Source organism: Mastacembelus armatus, chromosome 16, assembly GCF_900324485.2.
Source record: "Mastacembelus armatus chromosome 16, fMasArm1.2, whole genome shotgun sequence".
Lineage (NCBI taxonomy): Eukaryota > Metazoa > Chordata > Actinopteri > Synbranchiformes > Mastacembelidae > Mastacembelus > Mastacembelus armatus.
Window position 1 is genome coordinate 19,178,826 of NC_046648.1, and position 16,916 is coordinate 19,195,741.

The following is a 16,916-nucleotide window of genomic DNA, read 5'->3' on the forward strand; positions in this document are numbered from 1 at the left end:
TCATAGGACAAGCTCAGTTGCAACAACAGCAAACGTTTGTGTGTTGTGTTGTCTGCACATAAATGTTAGCTGTGGTTGTTTTTGCAACAACCAGCCAAGCAGATATTTTAATTCCCTCAGCATCCACGTGTCAAAATTTGCTGCCTCCTATCTGCACTAACCATTGCATAGTTCAGCAAATTGCATTTTTTGAAATTACACCACATTCTACTGAAGCAAAATTTAAATGATTATTTTAAAAGAGAAGCAACACGATGGCATTTCATGATGTAAGTGCTATACACTTTTATTCTTGTATTAGAATTGTGATTGCAGGCACTGAGCAATAGACTGTTAAGCAGAGTGGGTAAATATTTGAGAGGGATAAGAAGCCTTAGATCTAAGCAGTATGTAATTACTGCATGCTTGGAGTTTGAGAAAACACACTAAATATCCTACACTGATAAAAACAATATAACAAACATCTCACCATAGTAATGTCAAGTATGGCCAGTTTACATATTGAGTGCATTGTGTGCATTAGTTAATTGTAAGGTTAGGAATACTCCAGACTGTCGTCAGGTATGGAGGTCCAGAGGGAGAACACCACTAAACCCACCATCTGCAAACCCAGATAACACCAAGCCATGTAGCACACAGCAGGGCACTATCAGGTTATCTTGCTTGTGCCCAGTTTCTGTGCCTTCACAGTAAGCAGAACAAGGGCATGCAACATGTATATTAGTCCACCATAGGGATGTCTGGAATCACATGCTGGTTGATCTTCCGGATGAGTGGCAGGTTGCTTCAAAGCTGCAGTTGGCAGCAGAGAAAAAGCGAGCAGTATGTGATATACAAATTTGAGTTAAGGAGAGACAGCAGAGTAGCAGATTCTATCTCTTCAAAGGCAACTGTGTATTTAGGCACCATAGTTCTACAGCTCAAAATCCACCACACACAAAGTGGAAATGTTTTTTTTTTGTTTTGTTTTTTTTTACTTTGTTTACCATTTTGTGGAAGTCGAGTGAATCTGGGGGCAGAGCCTAAGCAACAGTAAAACAATCTGATATTCTATGGTGTTAAACAACATAATAAACCAGATGCCATTCACAAGAAGAGGACATGATGCACCTTTCAGATCTTTTTATGACTGTGCTTTTCTGAAACCAGATTTCATTCTGTCAGGTGGGGTGTCATCGTTTTGCATAAAGTTACAAAACAAACATGGGATCGTGCTGAAAAGGCTGTAATTTGAACTGTTATATGAACAACCTCTGCTCCTCGCTCACTATGTAGGAAGTAAAGAAAGGCTCACTCTGTGAGTTGTGCCATTTCTTGGAGGAAAGAGGTATCCGAGCGTGAACCAAGCAGCTGGTTTCATTAACCTCCTGTCCAGCCATGGTACAGGGGATGTGTGTGGGCCGCCAATATAAATGGTAACCTTCTGACTATGCAGTCATATGCGTATAAGAGGTGACTAGAACTCATCTGTCATGCTTAGCTGTGTCCATTGCAATGCTATTTGGTGTCATATGTCATTCTAGTGACACTAGATAATGGATTTATAGATGGAACTGCATCTGATACTGTATATATAAAAAGAATGAAATCTTCCCAAAAGGCCACATTGAAGACACAGAAACACGTTTTACATTCACATTGTAATTTTTACAGAATACCAGGGACATATTACATGTCTTACACTGTAACTAAGACAAATCCTACACAGTACAGCCCTGTGTTCACCTCCTAATATGTATATATATCTATATCTATATATCTATATTCATCTTAGTCTCCAGTCATCCTGGTGGGTTTGAAGATAGTCGCAACAGTGCTCCGAGCTAACTGTTAATGCCATCATGCTACAGTAACATGGTCGCAATAGTGTTGCTAACATGCTGATGTTTAGCAGGTATAATGTTTGTGATGGTTGTCATCTTATTTTGGTATTATCATAGCAGATGTTTCAAATTAGCATCAACATGAGTAGGGGCTGAGGGAGATGCAATTTGTTTTTACAGATGTTTGGTGATAAATGAGAAAATCTCCAAACATATTACAATTTATACTGAGAGAAAGATAAAAGTGTAACCAAACTACAAGCTGTCTCTTCTCCAATACCACAGATGTGAGCCTCACAGACATGAGGAAAGGTCAAAAGATCACTACTGTCATTAGGATTCATCTTCTGTGCACCTTGAATATGTTCACTAAATTTCATTGCAATTGATTCTAATGTTTTTTGAGATATTCCAGTCTAGACTGATGACATCATCATTTCTACTTCAAACGCCATGCTGCTAGTCTGGCTAAAAAGCTATTGTAAAAATAAAAAATAGATGTTAATTAAAATATATATATATATATATATATATATATATATATATATATATATATTTACATATATAGACTATTCATGGTGTGTTTTGTTTTGTTTTTTTAACTACAGAGAGCAGATTTGGCAGTGGCTCCTCTTACCATCACCTACATGCGTGAAAAGTTTATCGACTTCTCCAAGCCATTCATGAGCATGGGAATCAGCATCCTGTACCGTAAACCCAACACCACCAGCAACGGCTTCTTCTCTTTCCTAAATCCCATGACTCCTGACATCTGGGTCTACATCCTCCTGGCCTACCTGGGTGTTAGCTGTGTCCTTTTTGTCATTGCCAGGTAAATGCAAAAGTTTCATGCTATCAGCCCTTCATACATTTTCCATAAGGTCTTCCAGTAGACATAGTAATTTACTCTTATCATTGCACAGTGTGATTTGAGTACACCTGCCAATGTCTCACATTGTGCTAGCTGCTAGGTAGTGATCATGGAAGTTATGTCTGCATGGGCTCTCTACAGTTCAGCTATGAGAGGAGGAATATGAAGAAAGACTCCAGTTGAGTTGCAAAATCCTATTCAGTTGTTTCCTGTGTGATGTCTCTGAAATTGGCAATGCAGCAAATCAGGCAACTTTGAAAGATTGTTTAAAAAGAAAAAAACCTGCTAAAGCAAAAACAAAAATCATGTAATTAGCATATTTAGCTTTATAAAAAGAAATACACACCTGATGTGAGGTTATTTGTCATTGATTAACAGCATTTACATAGTAATGAAATTCCTGGCAGTAATAAGTCAGAAAATGATTATGGATTGAAGCTAATCTGTTTGATTGACTGAAAGATATCTCACTTGAATTTTGTGGGTCATGAATACGATGAATATCCTTTTAGTATCATTGTCAGTATTTCCTGCTGCTTCTCATGCAAAGTGGTACTTGAGGAAGTTCTAGAAAAGCAAGGGTTGAAAGAAGTTCTGGGGCTTGAGAGCAAACAGCTGCACTTCTCTATCCTCATTCGTTGTTTGGAGACCAAACGAATTCTGGAGTGGCTTCACATAAGCACAAAATCATCTTAAATTGTTCTATCAGTTTTTTTTGGAGGCCGGCCTAGATAGCTGAAAAGTATACTATGTGAGCATAAAACAGACTGCATTAAACAACATTGCTACAGCACAAGTTGGTAATTTTTAATGTTGGACAGAGTGTCAAGGAATCAAAAGCAGCATCAAGAAAAGACCCTGCTGCACCATAATAATGTTGCACGGTATTTGTCCAAAATGCCATATTAATATTATTCCATATATTAATAACATGTAAATTAAGTGCAGTGGTTATATGCCTGTGCGGAATACTGCTGTCCTTTATTGAAGATTTTACAACTTTTAATTTTAAAGGCATAAAAGAGGAAGTGGATTAAATGTAATGCCTTTTAACCAGTTAAGATAATTTAATCAGATACTTTATATTGGTTATGCAATGCATAGGTAGGAACCATTTAGCAGCTGTGTGCACTTCCACACTGCATGTGTGATGAAAATTGGAGCTGATTGTCTTTAGGTAAACTGCTTGACATTGAAAAAATAGGGTCAGTAGTTGTATTAATGCAAATGTGGTACTATTGCTTTATATCTTTGGATGCAGAGCAGGTTTCTGATATCTCTCTATGTGTCGGCTGTTCTCTTGGCAGACAGCTGCTAGTGTTATATATCAGGCAGTTTTGTATAGGGCTGTTCAGCATGCAGTCTGAATCTTATGGCTCTGCTTGCCAGCACAGCCTTTTTAGAAACTACTAGAGATCCAGGGATGGAATTAGCAGTGTTACATTTTCTGTTTAGAAATAGCACTCAAAATAGGGAAAAAATAGGGAAAAAAGCCATAAAAAGGCATTGCCTTTTTTCTTTACTCGTGCCATATTAAAATTTAGTTAATGCTAAGTTGGTATGTGCACAAGGTCTCTCCTGTTTTTTATTCTTGCACTGTCACATATTATTTGTCTATGATTATTTGTCTATGACTTTAACATTAAGGCTACACAAGACTGAAGGAAATAACTGAAATGGCAAGAAATGTACATGTGCAGCAGCTGCACAAGGCCCCTGGTGTCTGCAAATGTTATTAGGGGCACAGCAGGTGTAAATAATGAGAAACACTGAAACATGAATGTGAGTATACTGTATTTGACAATGTAATTTTATTGTCAAGGAAACAACACTTAGACAAACCCACATTGGGCAAAAAGGCCCTGTTATCATTCATCAGTGTAGATGTGTAATTGTTTAGCTAAGATGAGAAATACTGGAATGATAACTGGAGAAAGACATTATAAAGCTGTTTCATGATTAACCACTGATTAACCACTCTACTGTCAATTTCAACTATATCTCATCAGTTACAGATATGCCACATTTTAGAGAAATGCTATCTGCAGTCTAAGTACCATTCAGCAGAATATCCAGAATAAAGAGCCAGAAAACATTCTTAACATTATATAAATAAATTTTAAAAAGGGGATTAGTGACATTTAGCTTGTTTTATCTCAGCATCTGCCTCTAAAATGACTTATGCAATAAAAGGTGTGCAGCATTTTCAGCAGGTGTCAAACTAAATGGCAGAGATATGGAAAGATGCATGCTTTAATCTTTCATTTGACTTTAAGGGAAGTCTTCATGCCTCACATTCTCAAATATGACATTTTATACCCTCTGAAAAATTGTACTTTTATGCCCCATTGGTCACCTTTAACTACAAAGCATATTAGAAATAGCTAAGAGGATTTCCAAAAGTATGTCTTTAAAATGAGAATGGCTGCTTTTTGAAGGTTTTAATGTGACGGTAATAAATTTAGCACTCAAAAAACAGCAATACCATTGTATATAAACAACTACAAATGCATAGGGGGTGGATACATGAATGTGTTTGTTGTAAAAACTTTTTCAGCTCATCATTTAGGTTTCAGGGCCTGCAGCTTTAATGTTGCTGCTCATCAATATTACTCCCAGCAGAATCAGACAACGGGTTTCAGAGAAGGACATAAACCAACTGTATGTTGACAACCTAGCATCAAAGGGGAGTCAAGAATCATACGCATGTGGACAGAGCTCTTAATTATTGCTAATGTGGCTCTGTGTCAGCAGTATTTGTAAATAGGAAACTGCTTGTGCAACTCCCCCGCAAAAGACAATCACTTAATGCTGCTTTAAGTACTGCATTTCAGACCTGCTAGTCATCAGTGAGTGCGTTTACATGGACAACAAAACTCTGATATTAATCAGATCAAGAGAATTGTCTGATTAAGAACCAACCATGTAATAAGAGATTTTTGATTACCTTAATCTGGTTAAGGTCATAGTCGAAGTAAGCAATAATAGAATTAAAACGTAGAGTATTCCTATTTTAGTCACATTATGAAACATGTAAACACCTTAATTGCAATATGAACGTTCTGTGAGAGTTTTCGCTGCATTTTGCGACAGGATACCTACACACACGGCACATGCGAAAAATTCCCTTCCATTCGCTGTCAACATCAATTAGAACAGCTCTTTCCCACCTATCCTTACTTCATACTCTTATCCAGTACCTCCGTGTTTGTCACAGTGAAATAATGTTGCCAAATGAAAGTGCAGAATATGCCTGTTGTTGGAGAAGACGCCGTCGTCTATGTGCACGTATTGCATAACAAGTAAATAAGCCTGACTGCACTTGAAGCCTCTGTAAAATTAAAAATGAAATACCCATAACAGTGTATGTTACCATAACAAACTGTATGATGATAGACAATGCCAACATGAAATGATGGAGGGAAGAAAGTCAGACGGCATGACGTAGGCCGACAGACGTCTGTTATTAATCGGTCTATGCTCTATAACATGTAAAACAGGAACATGAAAGGAATATTCTAAATGCAACTCATGTAAACACCTTAATCAGAATATTGTCTTATTTGGAAGGTCAGTAGTCGGATTATTGCTGTCCATGTAAACATAGTCATTGGTGTTGTTACCCCAGACCAATGGTGGAACTCTTAAATACATGTAGCTCTCAGGCTAATGTAATTATTTTCTCTTTTAGATTCTAATTAAGGATGGAACCGTGTTCAGCAAGAATAAAAAGATCATTCTTTTTTGGATCTCATTACTGTAAAAAAAAAAAATCTTTAAAATAGCTCAGCTTCCTGTCTTTTTCCCAGGTTCAGCCCATATGAATGGTACGACGCCCATCCATGTAACCCAGGATCAGATGTCGTGGAGAACAACTTCACGCTGCTTAACAGCTTCTGGTTTGGAGTTGGTTCCTTAATGCAACAAGGTGGGATGCCACACACATCCTCTCTTCTGTCAAAAACAATACTATCACACTACTTTTTTTTTCCATTGCACTGCTAGCTCCCACTTTCTGCCTCTTTAACTGACAAGCTCCCTGACTTCCATTCTGTGACTGTTTCATAAGACATTTTTCTGTCAAGAACAACTGCAGAGCTCAGTCTAACATGACAAAGGAAGCCTGTTGTCACCTACCTGCTGTTTTAAAAAGCAAGAGTAGGTGTCAAGCACTTGGCAGGTAAGGATGGAAAACATTGCTGCATTTATTTCCTCATAGAACATTTGCTGGCCTTGCTCAAGACCTTTCTGAATGTTGGGACAAAAAAGGCTGGGTTGACGAACATACCTGACAGATGCCAGCTGTCACTGTGCTAGAACTGGCTACTGTGATGTGTTCAGCACTTCAGCAACTTGCACTGAGAGAGACCTGCTGTAGTGAATCCATATGCCTCACTCATAACTGCTAAACAAGTATCCTACCAAATAAACAGCACTGCAATCTTGTTTTGGTGCTAATGCATAATTTCAAAGCAAGGCATCATATTTATGGCTTCAGAACAAAAAGCACTTTCATGTTTCAGCACACGAATCCAACATGTATTTCGAAACCTCCAAATGCCAATTTAATTCTACCTTTTCGCTGAAAAAACGAAGATACAAATTGATCATCACTTCCCAGGTGTCCCTTAAAGGGATAGGTAAGCAAATGAGGGACCGGAAAAAAAAATACATAATGAAGTCAACTGTGCAGGAAAGAGACCCAAGTAATAAAATGTTTAACCTCAATGTAACAAGACGAATCAAGGAGGTTTAGCGAGACCCGGCAGTGGATCTGTGCCCGTAAGGATAGCAAACACATTCAGCAATTCATTAAGCACAGAAGCTCGGCAGCAGTCTTGTGAAACTGCATAGCAACTCTGCCAATTTGTTGGTGCAGGCGGAGGGCTACGGGTGTAGCACCGGAGTGAAATGAGGGATGGGGAGGAGAGACAGAGAATCAAAACAAGATGAGCTAGTCAGTAGCCTATATTATTGAACTAAAGGGTTGAATTTGATATTATAATTCTCACCAAGTCTCAGTGTTGTCTGTCAATACCTGAGCTCCATGTTTTCTTCATGTTTACAGTCTATTGAAGCACCTACAGCTAATCAGCTCTTGTATAATTTTTCACAGGGAACTCAGTGAATCACATTTTTCACATTGGGATATCAAAGTTAAAATAAGGTTAATGTACATTATGTTTTCACAATATCTGTTCTATGTGCCATATACTGTAACAAGTACAATCAAATGGCACATGATTTTTAAACTGACTATTGCCAAAATATTTATTATAACAGTCTTACTTAACATATAATTTGGCTGCGTTTATAATGGCCAAGAACTAATTCTGGCTTTCCATAACACCTATTTATGCTACAGCGCTGAACAACGATATCTGCAGTGAGGTATATTCTGTCTGTGTCACATAAACAGACATCCCTGCTTGTCTGCCAAACATAATGACAGCAGCAGAGATGGCAGCCATTTCCTTGACATGTTTAAAATGCAAATGGATGTGTTTGAGGAGCTCCCAAAAAAAAAAAAAAAAAAAATCTACCAGCTTGTCTGTGGGAGGGAGGTGTCATAGACAACACAAAGAACACAAAATATGAGGAGGTGCAAAAGCAAACACTTTGTGTTCTTCAGATGCGTTCCTGGGGGTCTCAGTAGGCTTTTGCTCACAACAAACATATGTTTGATCACTTCCTGTAAATTGGTTTCCCTATATAAAATTATTTTTGAAAATATGTTTGATTTTGTTTAGTTGGTTTATTCCCAATCCCCTGATTCTCATTGCCATTATTCCAAGATTTTACAGAATGTATTTTTACTCTAAATATTCTAAAAGTTCAAGCACGCGTTTTGTCTGTTGTCACTTTGCACCTTCTTGATTTACATGTAGTGGGAAAAAAAATCTATTCAAAAGCGGAATGATTTAATAGCAGTTAACTAGTGGAAAGGTCTAGCTCTGAAAGGGAGTCTTTCTGTAATGACTTCACAGGGTTGATGCTTAGTGCTAATGTGCTTAGTGCTTCTCTCATGCTAAGGTGAGGCATTGCTAGACGGGAGGAGGATTGTGGAAAATGACATCATGTAACATGATGCATTACAGAATCTCTCTTTCTCTACTGCATACAAAGTGACCCAGGTTAGGTTTTGCCACACTCACTTATGAATAAAAATTTGCATTGCTCATATTTAAATTTTGTTCTCGTATAAACTGAGTTTCTGATCTACATTTATAAAATGTTAGCAAATGAAACATATGTCTGTGAGCTTATGTAATAATTACATCATAGCTTGTTTGCTATTTGCATTTTAGTGTTTTTAAAAAGTATCTATAATCTCAGGCAGCTATTTACAGTATTCATACAAATGAGCAGCAGAGCACTCGACGAGAGAGATGTGATGTTTTTTGATATTTTTTACTGAAGCAGTTTAAGTATCGTCTCCTAAAGGAACATTTTTATTTCCTTGGTTTACAAGAAACAAGTCCTCCTTTAAAGAAATGTATGGCATATTGACACCGTTTTATTTTCCTGGCAGCATATGACTGATCTGCTTTTTGTATTTATTAGAGTGTTCTAATGCGGCACCATATACTGTTCCCTGCTGACAACAGCGCTTTATAGTTGGGAATTCAATTGAGTTACCCGGCGCTTCACTTCATTTGTAGCTCAACCAGAGAATGCATCTGAATCTTCCCTCTCTGAAGTCATAGTGAATTAAGGGAAGCTACTGTCTTCCCTTGTTTGTAACCATGTAGAGTCTTTGTCAAACCACAAAGGACAAATCCAATCAAATTTGGTAGAAGAGGTTAAGAAGCTGACCGCTCTGCCCCCCTTCTGTGGGCTTGTTACTCTTCAGAATTGCCCTCATAAATCTTCTCAGTAAAGTACCAGAGTGCACAAAGAACAAGGGTATTTTAAAGGTTGTCAGAGATGAGATATAAAATAACTTTAACACCAGTCAGTAAGCCATTGTAAACATAGTATTACTCAGCAGAGGACCACTCAAAGTCAAGGCTCACACAGAGGTGTAGTGTCAGTGTGGGTATTAGTTGACTATTGTTTTCCCAATTGTTATACATGCTGTGATGATTTCTTTACAAATACATAAGCGTGTATTGGCCCAACAGCCAACAGACATAATGATATATGGCATGACATGATACAAAGATGGGAGGAAAACTGTGTGAATTATAGGCATGTCAAATACTGTCAAAAAAAAAAAGGGCTCAAGTAAAAAATCATTTATTAATGGAGCCACTGCAATGTAAGGTATTGATTTTCTTCATTAATATTTTATCCTTCATTAATATTTCATTTGACATCTCACACTGATGCAGTCGCTGAATTCACAGATCAGCCTGTATGCAAACTGGTTGACTAAAATACGTTTTGCACAAAAGTTTAAGTAACAGAGAAGGATCAAACTTCAAATGCTATTAATCCTCACTAGATAAATCTAAATTGGCTACAGTGCAATAGCAATAGAAAGCTGTTAAGTGTAATTACAGTTCTGAGCAGTTGCTTAATTGAAGGGTATGAATCAGGCTCTTAGAGAGAATGTTTGAATTGAATAGGAAAGCTTTCTTCCATGTTAAAGTGATAGTGATAAACACATCAAATACTGTTTTATCATTAAAGGCTTTTCAGACATTATATTGTAAATTAAAATACATTTTGTTATTATTGACGTTAAAGCTTAAATCAACATAAAATTATATTCCCCTGCAACAAACATATAGAGCCTTGACACAGTAAAAAATAAAAAAATAAATAAAAAAAAAAAAAATCCGTCAACGCTAAATGCTTACATGAACTGAGAAAGACTTTTATGTGTTTACAGGTCTGGCCTGCCTGTTTTGAATTCTTAGTTCAGAGTTTAGCTAAACTGCCAAACTGGCTTCATTTTCTGTTTCCTCCCTGAGGGTACCTTAACCAACACCAGTGGCACTGCCAAAAACATTTTCAGGCTAATTAACAACAATTCAAGTGATTATGTTTCTACATTTATTTAATTCAGCTGCAGTACAGGCAGGTACAATTTTGTCTGCTTAACTACTTAATATGCTCTCACTTTGTGTTACATACAGGCTCAGAACTGATGCCTAAAGCCCTATCAACCAGGATCATTGGTGGGATCTGGTGGTTCTTCACACTCATCATCATATCATCCTATACAGCTAATTTAGCAGCTTTTCTCACTGTGGAGAGAATGGACTCGCCCGTAGACTCGGCGGATGACATCGCCAAGCAGACCAAAATTGAGTATGGCGTGGTCAAAGATGGCGCAACCATGTCCTTCTTCAAGGTACAGCACAAACATTTCTCTATTATGAAGTGTCAAATTTAAAAAATATGTCCATCAGGTATTTAGGATATCACACAAGTATGAAACTAAATATTTCAACCTTAATATAGTCACTAAAATTGATAATTTATTTCACAGTGTGAAAGGTCATATTGTAGGTGCAGCATGCCAAGTACAAACATGTACAATTCTAATAATCGTAAGGTGTCAAATCTTGAATACTTAAGTTGACTTTTGGAAGAATTCTCCACTCTCTACCCTGTGTGATGTGTTTCTCCAAAATGATTTTTTTATTCCAAAGTTTCAGCATTTGCCTGCAGGGTTTTTGAATTTATTTTATTATTTTGAGCTGTGCTTAGATATTGCCGCCGTGGTGCTGAATATCACATGTAACAGAGTTACAGCTTCTGAGTAAGAAAATGAAAATCCTGAACATTTCTACTGAAGGCAGTCCATAAGATTATAACATTCAGTGGCAAGAAAGAAAAAGAATGGATTATTCCAGGGCATCTGTCTGCCCTATTTTTGATGCTGCCAAAACTTGTAGTTGAGCTCATAAATAGTGTATGCTTCATCGTTGAGTCAACTTTGATTATGTAATTGGGTACATGGTTTTTTCTCATATCATACACATTTAAAACAAAACTGTGGTGTCTTGCAATTGTACACCACTGTGTTTATTCAAAGTAGCTACTAATCAGATTGGTTACTTATTGCATTGTATGGTACAGAATTACAGCAAATAGCAAGTTCTCTAAAGACAAATAATGTGCCTGCATTTAACTAAACTTGTGGATTACGTTCAAAGAATCCAGCCTCCAATAGCTATATGAAAGAGTTATTCCAGATTCATTCCATGTACTTTGATAAATGATAGTTGTGACTTTTGCATCACAAATAGAAGGAGATACAGGTGTCTAATTACCTCAGCCTTGCACGAATCAAGTGCCCTCTGCTCTCTCTTGCTCTTACAGAAAGGCTTAATGATGTCAACTCAATGAGGCAGAGAAGCATGATAAATACTGAGGCAACTGGGGAGTAGATAAAGGTTTTATACATATATAACTGGATGATTTTGATCCAAAACGTATAGTAATGGAGGACTTACAGTACAATGATATATAAATTCTTCTGTTTTTGTTCTTGAATCTACTCAAATATGCCTTGTACCTTGAGAATAGTCCATTCAGATAACAAGCTAAACAGATAACAGATGGTGAATTATGAGTAAGATGTGGTTCTGTGACATCAAAACAAGAACAAGAAGCAACTACATAATATTGTGGTTGTGGATTGTGGCAAAACGCACTCATTTTGTTCCAGTTTCTAATTTGATATTTTTACCACCTTCATAATACATTGGTTTGGTGTAGAAATGTTTCTATGGTATGCCATTTCTCCCACATTTAAAGAACAATCTAACACTGTTTGATTTTGACCACCTCCCCTTCACAATGTGCAGCTTGACACACACTGCTGCTGCGTACATTTTTATATCTAGATATTACATTTGTCAATCACTTAAAATCCACATCTTAGTTACACGTGTAGCACACCTAACGTTATTAGAGGATGGTAATAGTTTGTATTTTATTCACACAAAACCATAGATTTTTTTCCACACTGCTGGTATACACAGTATCTGTATGTTGAATGGTGGTCACATAAACTGAAAAGGCTGATATATCAGTGGTGTAATGACACTCCTAAAACAAACAGCAGATTAGAAACATAATTGGTCTTTTGTAGCTGCTGTAGACCAGGAGGTTGTCACATCGCCTCCACCACCTCTTATGAGGAGCTGTTGATTTTTCTTAAATTGCACATTGTATTGAGAGAACTAAAGGGCACGTGTGAGCAGGTCAGCAGCTTCCACTGCAAGGAGCGTTCACCTACTGTTGAAAAGTTGAAATTGCTACATGTAGTTGTAGAATGTGCAATTTTTCAAAGAAAAGGGATCTGTAGGGAGCCATTCGTTATCACGAGACTTTGATCTTCACAGGGTTGCAGTGCAAACCAGTATCAGCTATATTAAGTTGTCATATGGTTCTTTTTCCTTTTGACCTCACGTGCTTATCTAAGGGAAAAAACTCCATAAATATAATGACAAGGATGCCAACTTGGAAACACCTGTTTTACATCTTAATTGGTACTTTTCCAGACTAACGCATCTATATACCAGGCCAGTGCCTCTGGAGTTGCACATAATGGAGGGCTTCTTATAATAGCGTCTTTCACAATTTAAAATGGCTTATGGTCTTTAGACAGTAATTATCTAGGATTCGGTATGGTATACATGTGACCTCAAATAAAAATGCATGAAATACCATAGCCTGATGCAAGACTAATGGAGAGGCATTCTATTATTAAAGCTTCAGTAGCACTTACGAGTTGAGACAGATTTGCGCAAAGCTTCAATTTACTATCCCTTTAATCCTGCAATCACATAAATCTGTTTGATCTTTTGCTAAAAAATCTAGACATATTCTTAAATGCTGTCAATGCACGAATGTTTCAGCTTTTACTTTTTCTAATCAGGCCTTCAAACATTCCCCTTAAGTTATTCTCTCATTCAGCAGAGGTACAGCGGAGCTATCAGGATTTCAGGGTTAGCGGTAATTCCAGCTTCAACACTTTAGGCTATAATGTTTGAAAGTTATTTTGCTCATGCTCAACCCTTTCTCAGTGTTAAAATGCATTGTATAATTTATCAACTATTTTACCTGACCTGCAGCAAGGTAGATTGTTCAAAAGGCACATGTTTTTAAACAGGCTCTTTCCACCTCTTACAGAAATCTAAGGTTTCTACTTTTGAGAAGATGTGGGCCTTTATGAGCAGTAAGCCCAGCACATCACTGGTGAAATCTATTGAAGATGGGATTCAGAGGGTGCTGAAGTCTGACTATGCCCTCATTATGGAGTCCAGCACTATCGATTACATCACTAGGAGGAACTGTAATCTGACACAGGTGGGAGGGATCATCGACAGCAAAGGCTATGGCATCGGCACTCCCCTTGGTAAGACTTCTGAATGGCCAGAGAATACGTTTGAGGACCAAGTAATAAAAACGTTCAAGCCCTTTTTTTAAGTTATGTGCTGCCTTTTGAAGCATGAGGGTGATGGATTGCTTTTTAGACAACATAGCCAGCAGCACAAGATGTTTTTTTAGCTACTAGTCAGACAGCCAGTATGCCACAACATGTTTATGAACCTTATTATCACAGAATCCAGCTGGCGTTTCTTCCAAAGTAAAACAGGCCTTATGTTGCTTCCAGGCTCCCCGTACAGGGACAAAATCACCATAGCAATCCTAAGCATCTTGGAGGATGGGCGCCTCCACATGCTGAAAGAGAAGTGGTGGAGTGGGAGCAGCTGCTTGGATGAAGAGCGTCGTGAGACAGGCCCCATGGGTATCCAGAATCTGGGTGGTATATTCATTGTGCTGGCATCTGGCCTAGTGCTGTCTGTTTTTGTGGCGATTGCCGAATTCATCTACAAGCTAAGGAAGACTGCAGAACGTGAGCAGGTATATGTCCGCATAAATCACAAGCAGAACACCAAATATATATTTTCTCTGTGGTTTTGATAGAGAATTAATGTTAATTTAATTATTCTCCACTAGGAAATGAAATTTATATTACCCTCAATTTTAGCAAAGAAGTTGCTAACCATGCCTATTTTATTGCACATCTAAATCAACGCTGTGCTCTGTTCATGGCTTTTAGTTCAAACGTTATAAAAGGATTTGCACGCCTTTGGCTAATCCCTAGAAGTGCTTGGCTAAAACACCAAACATTTACTTATTTTAACAGGCATAATTGCAAATTGGAGCATAGAGAATTAATCCATTATTAGTCATTGGAAATGTCAGAACAGTATGAAACTTACCTCTGTTGTAAATCACTAATTTGAGCGCTGCTAAGTGAGTAGTTGCATGCTCATGCACCATACTTGTACAGTCTTTGACGCAGCAGTAATAATAAAGTTTGTGCAGACTACATGTGGTGGTGTGATTTGACATTGCTAAGAGCTACGGCTGCATGTGCATACACATTCACACACTAGCATACAAGCATTAACACAACATGAATGTTACTTTCAAATGCATTTTGTGCTTTTTGGACTGGCAACAAGCTCTGCTGTCAGAACAATTTAAAGCTAAGGCATTTACCCCCCCATCCCTTTCCCCTCTTGTCATTCTTGCTCCCCTTGCCGTATCCTACCGTTTTGCCCAGAGGTCTTTGTGCAGTGCCATGGTGGACGAGATCAGACTGTCCTTCACCTGCGAGAGGCGGGTGAAACACAAACCTCGGCCTCCAGTAATGGTGAAGACGGATGCAGTGATCAACATGCACGCCTACAACGACCGACGACTCCCAGGAAAGGACAACATGAGCTGCAGCACTGGGATGACTCCCGTGTTCCCGTAACAATATGTTCCCCCCATGGCAAGAACCTCTTGAGCAACGTGTCGGGGATGGTGCCAGAGACTAGAGACAATGGCATAGATGGGATCACCAGATACATCATTAACCACAATGACATGGGGACACTAACAAAACATGGGCAACTCAAAATGGCAGCATCTGCAACACAGGTATGACAACATTCACTACTGTATTACAAACCACAACGGTAAAATATAAGTTTGGGGGAGGTTCTGTGAAAACGGTATACCCAAATAATTAGTTTCAAGTCTGTTGTTTACGTGCGCAACACAAAAACACAAGAAAACCATGACGTTCAAGGAATTCTCTATCGGTGAAAAGACTGAGAATTGCAATGGAAAATACTGACTGAATCAAAACGAAAAGCTTTGAAGAGAACGGCAATAAATGACAAATATACAAGAGAAGACAAAGAAGACCAGTGTTCATCAGTTTTGTTACACAAAAATTACGATACCAAGTTTTTACCTTCATCTTGTTTATTTACACAAACTCCTAAATGGCCTTTGACAGCAGAAAACTATGTTACCTCAAACATGTCTAGGCTTACATGGTTATCCCTGAGTCATAAGCTACAGAATAATGGACAGGATTTTAGAAAGTGTGGTTCACAGGGGCACCTCTGATAAGCTATAAGAATATTCATTCAGTATCTGCAGTATTGTTAATGGTGAAAACGCTTAGCAAGATACAACTATTCAGCAGTAAGTGCAAGTTGAAGTTGTGATGTGTAATTAACTATATTGTTAGAAACAAGCAATTATTCACTGACGCTGCAGGGGGAAGACATCCATATAAAAAAAACGAGATTGTACCACCAATGTTTAGATCATGTTATGAAATTAGATTTGTGCAGAGGTACACATAACATTTCAGTTAGTTAAAGTTCCAAAGATCTGACCATTCAGCAGAATTATAGAGTATATTATGAGCCATTGTGGACTGCTCACTAGGCTTTTTAGAGAGAACTCACCTTAAGTTCAACACAAAGTAAATTGGGAGAGTGGTAAATGGGACTATTACGGGAACTTGGTATAACAGTTTTCTAAAGATGCAGGGTAATATGTATCCCAAGTTAATTGTGTTTGGCACAGATATGGTGGCATTGTTTGCTAATTTCGCAATCCACTCCATATGAAAATATTAGCATCACTAAAAATATAAGAAAAAGAAAGATAAATAATGGACATTCTGACATCTTAAAAAATACATTTGGTCATGTGTAAATTAAAAAAAAATGATAATTACTGAATTCAAGAGTCAATCAATCAATCAATCAATTTCAAATGTCCAGGCTCATATTTATTAATTAAATGGTAGCAGAATGGGATGGGAGGCATTAGTATCAGATCTGTTCTTTATATCTTGGTTTATTAAAATCACACACAAAAATGAGGAGACCTTAAAACGTATGTTTTTTGTTTGTTTGTTTTGTTTTGCTTTTTTGTTTTTTTATGATATTTCCATCCAA

At 37.7% G+C, this 16,916-nt stretch overlaps 1 protein-coding gene across 1 annotated transcript in view; it reads left to right on the plus strand.

Moving 5' to 3' along the window:
* The window catches only part of grik3 (glutamate ionotropic receptor kainate type subunit 3), a 77,904-nt gene extending 62,346 nt beyond the window's left edge, over nt 1-15,558 (plus strand). The window contains exons 11-16 of the mRNA XM_026316986.1: nt 2,432-2,655; nt 6,504-6,622; nt 10,779-10,996; nt 13,789-14,014; nt 14,273-14,523; nt 15,233-15,558. Of these exons, the coding sequence (XP_026172771.1) occupies nt 2,432-2,655; nt 6,504-6,622; nt 10,779-10,996; nt 13,789-14,014; nt 14,273-14,523; nt 15,233-15,427 (1,233 nt within the window). The 3' untranslated portion in view covers nt 15,428-15,558. The remainder of the gene's footprint in view (nt 1-2,431; nt 2,656-6,503; nt 6,623-10,778; nt 10,997-13,788; nt 14,015-14,272; nt 14,524-15,232) is intronic.
* The last annotated feature ends 1,358 nt before the right edge of the window (nt 15,559-16,916 follow it).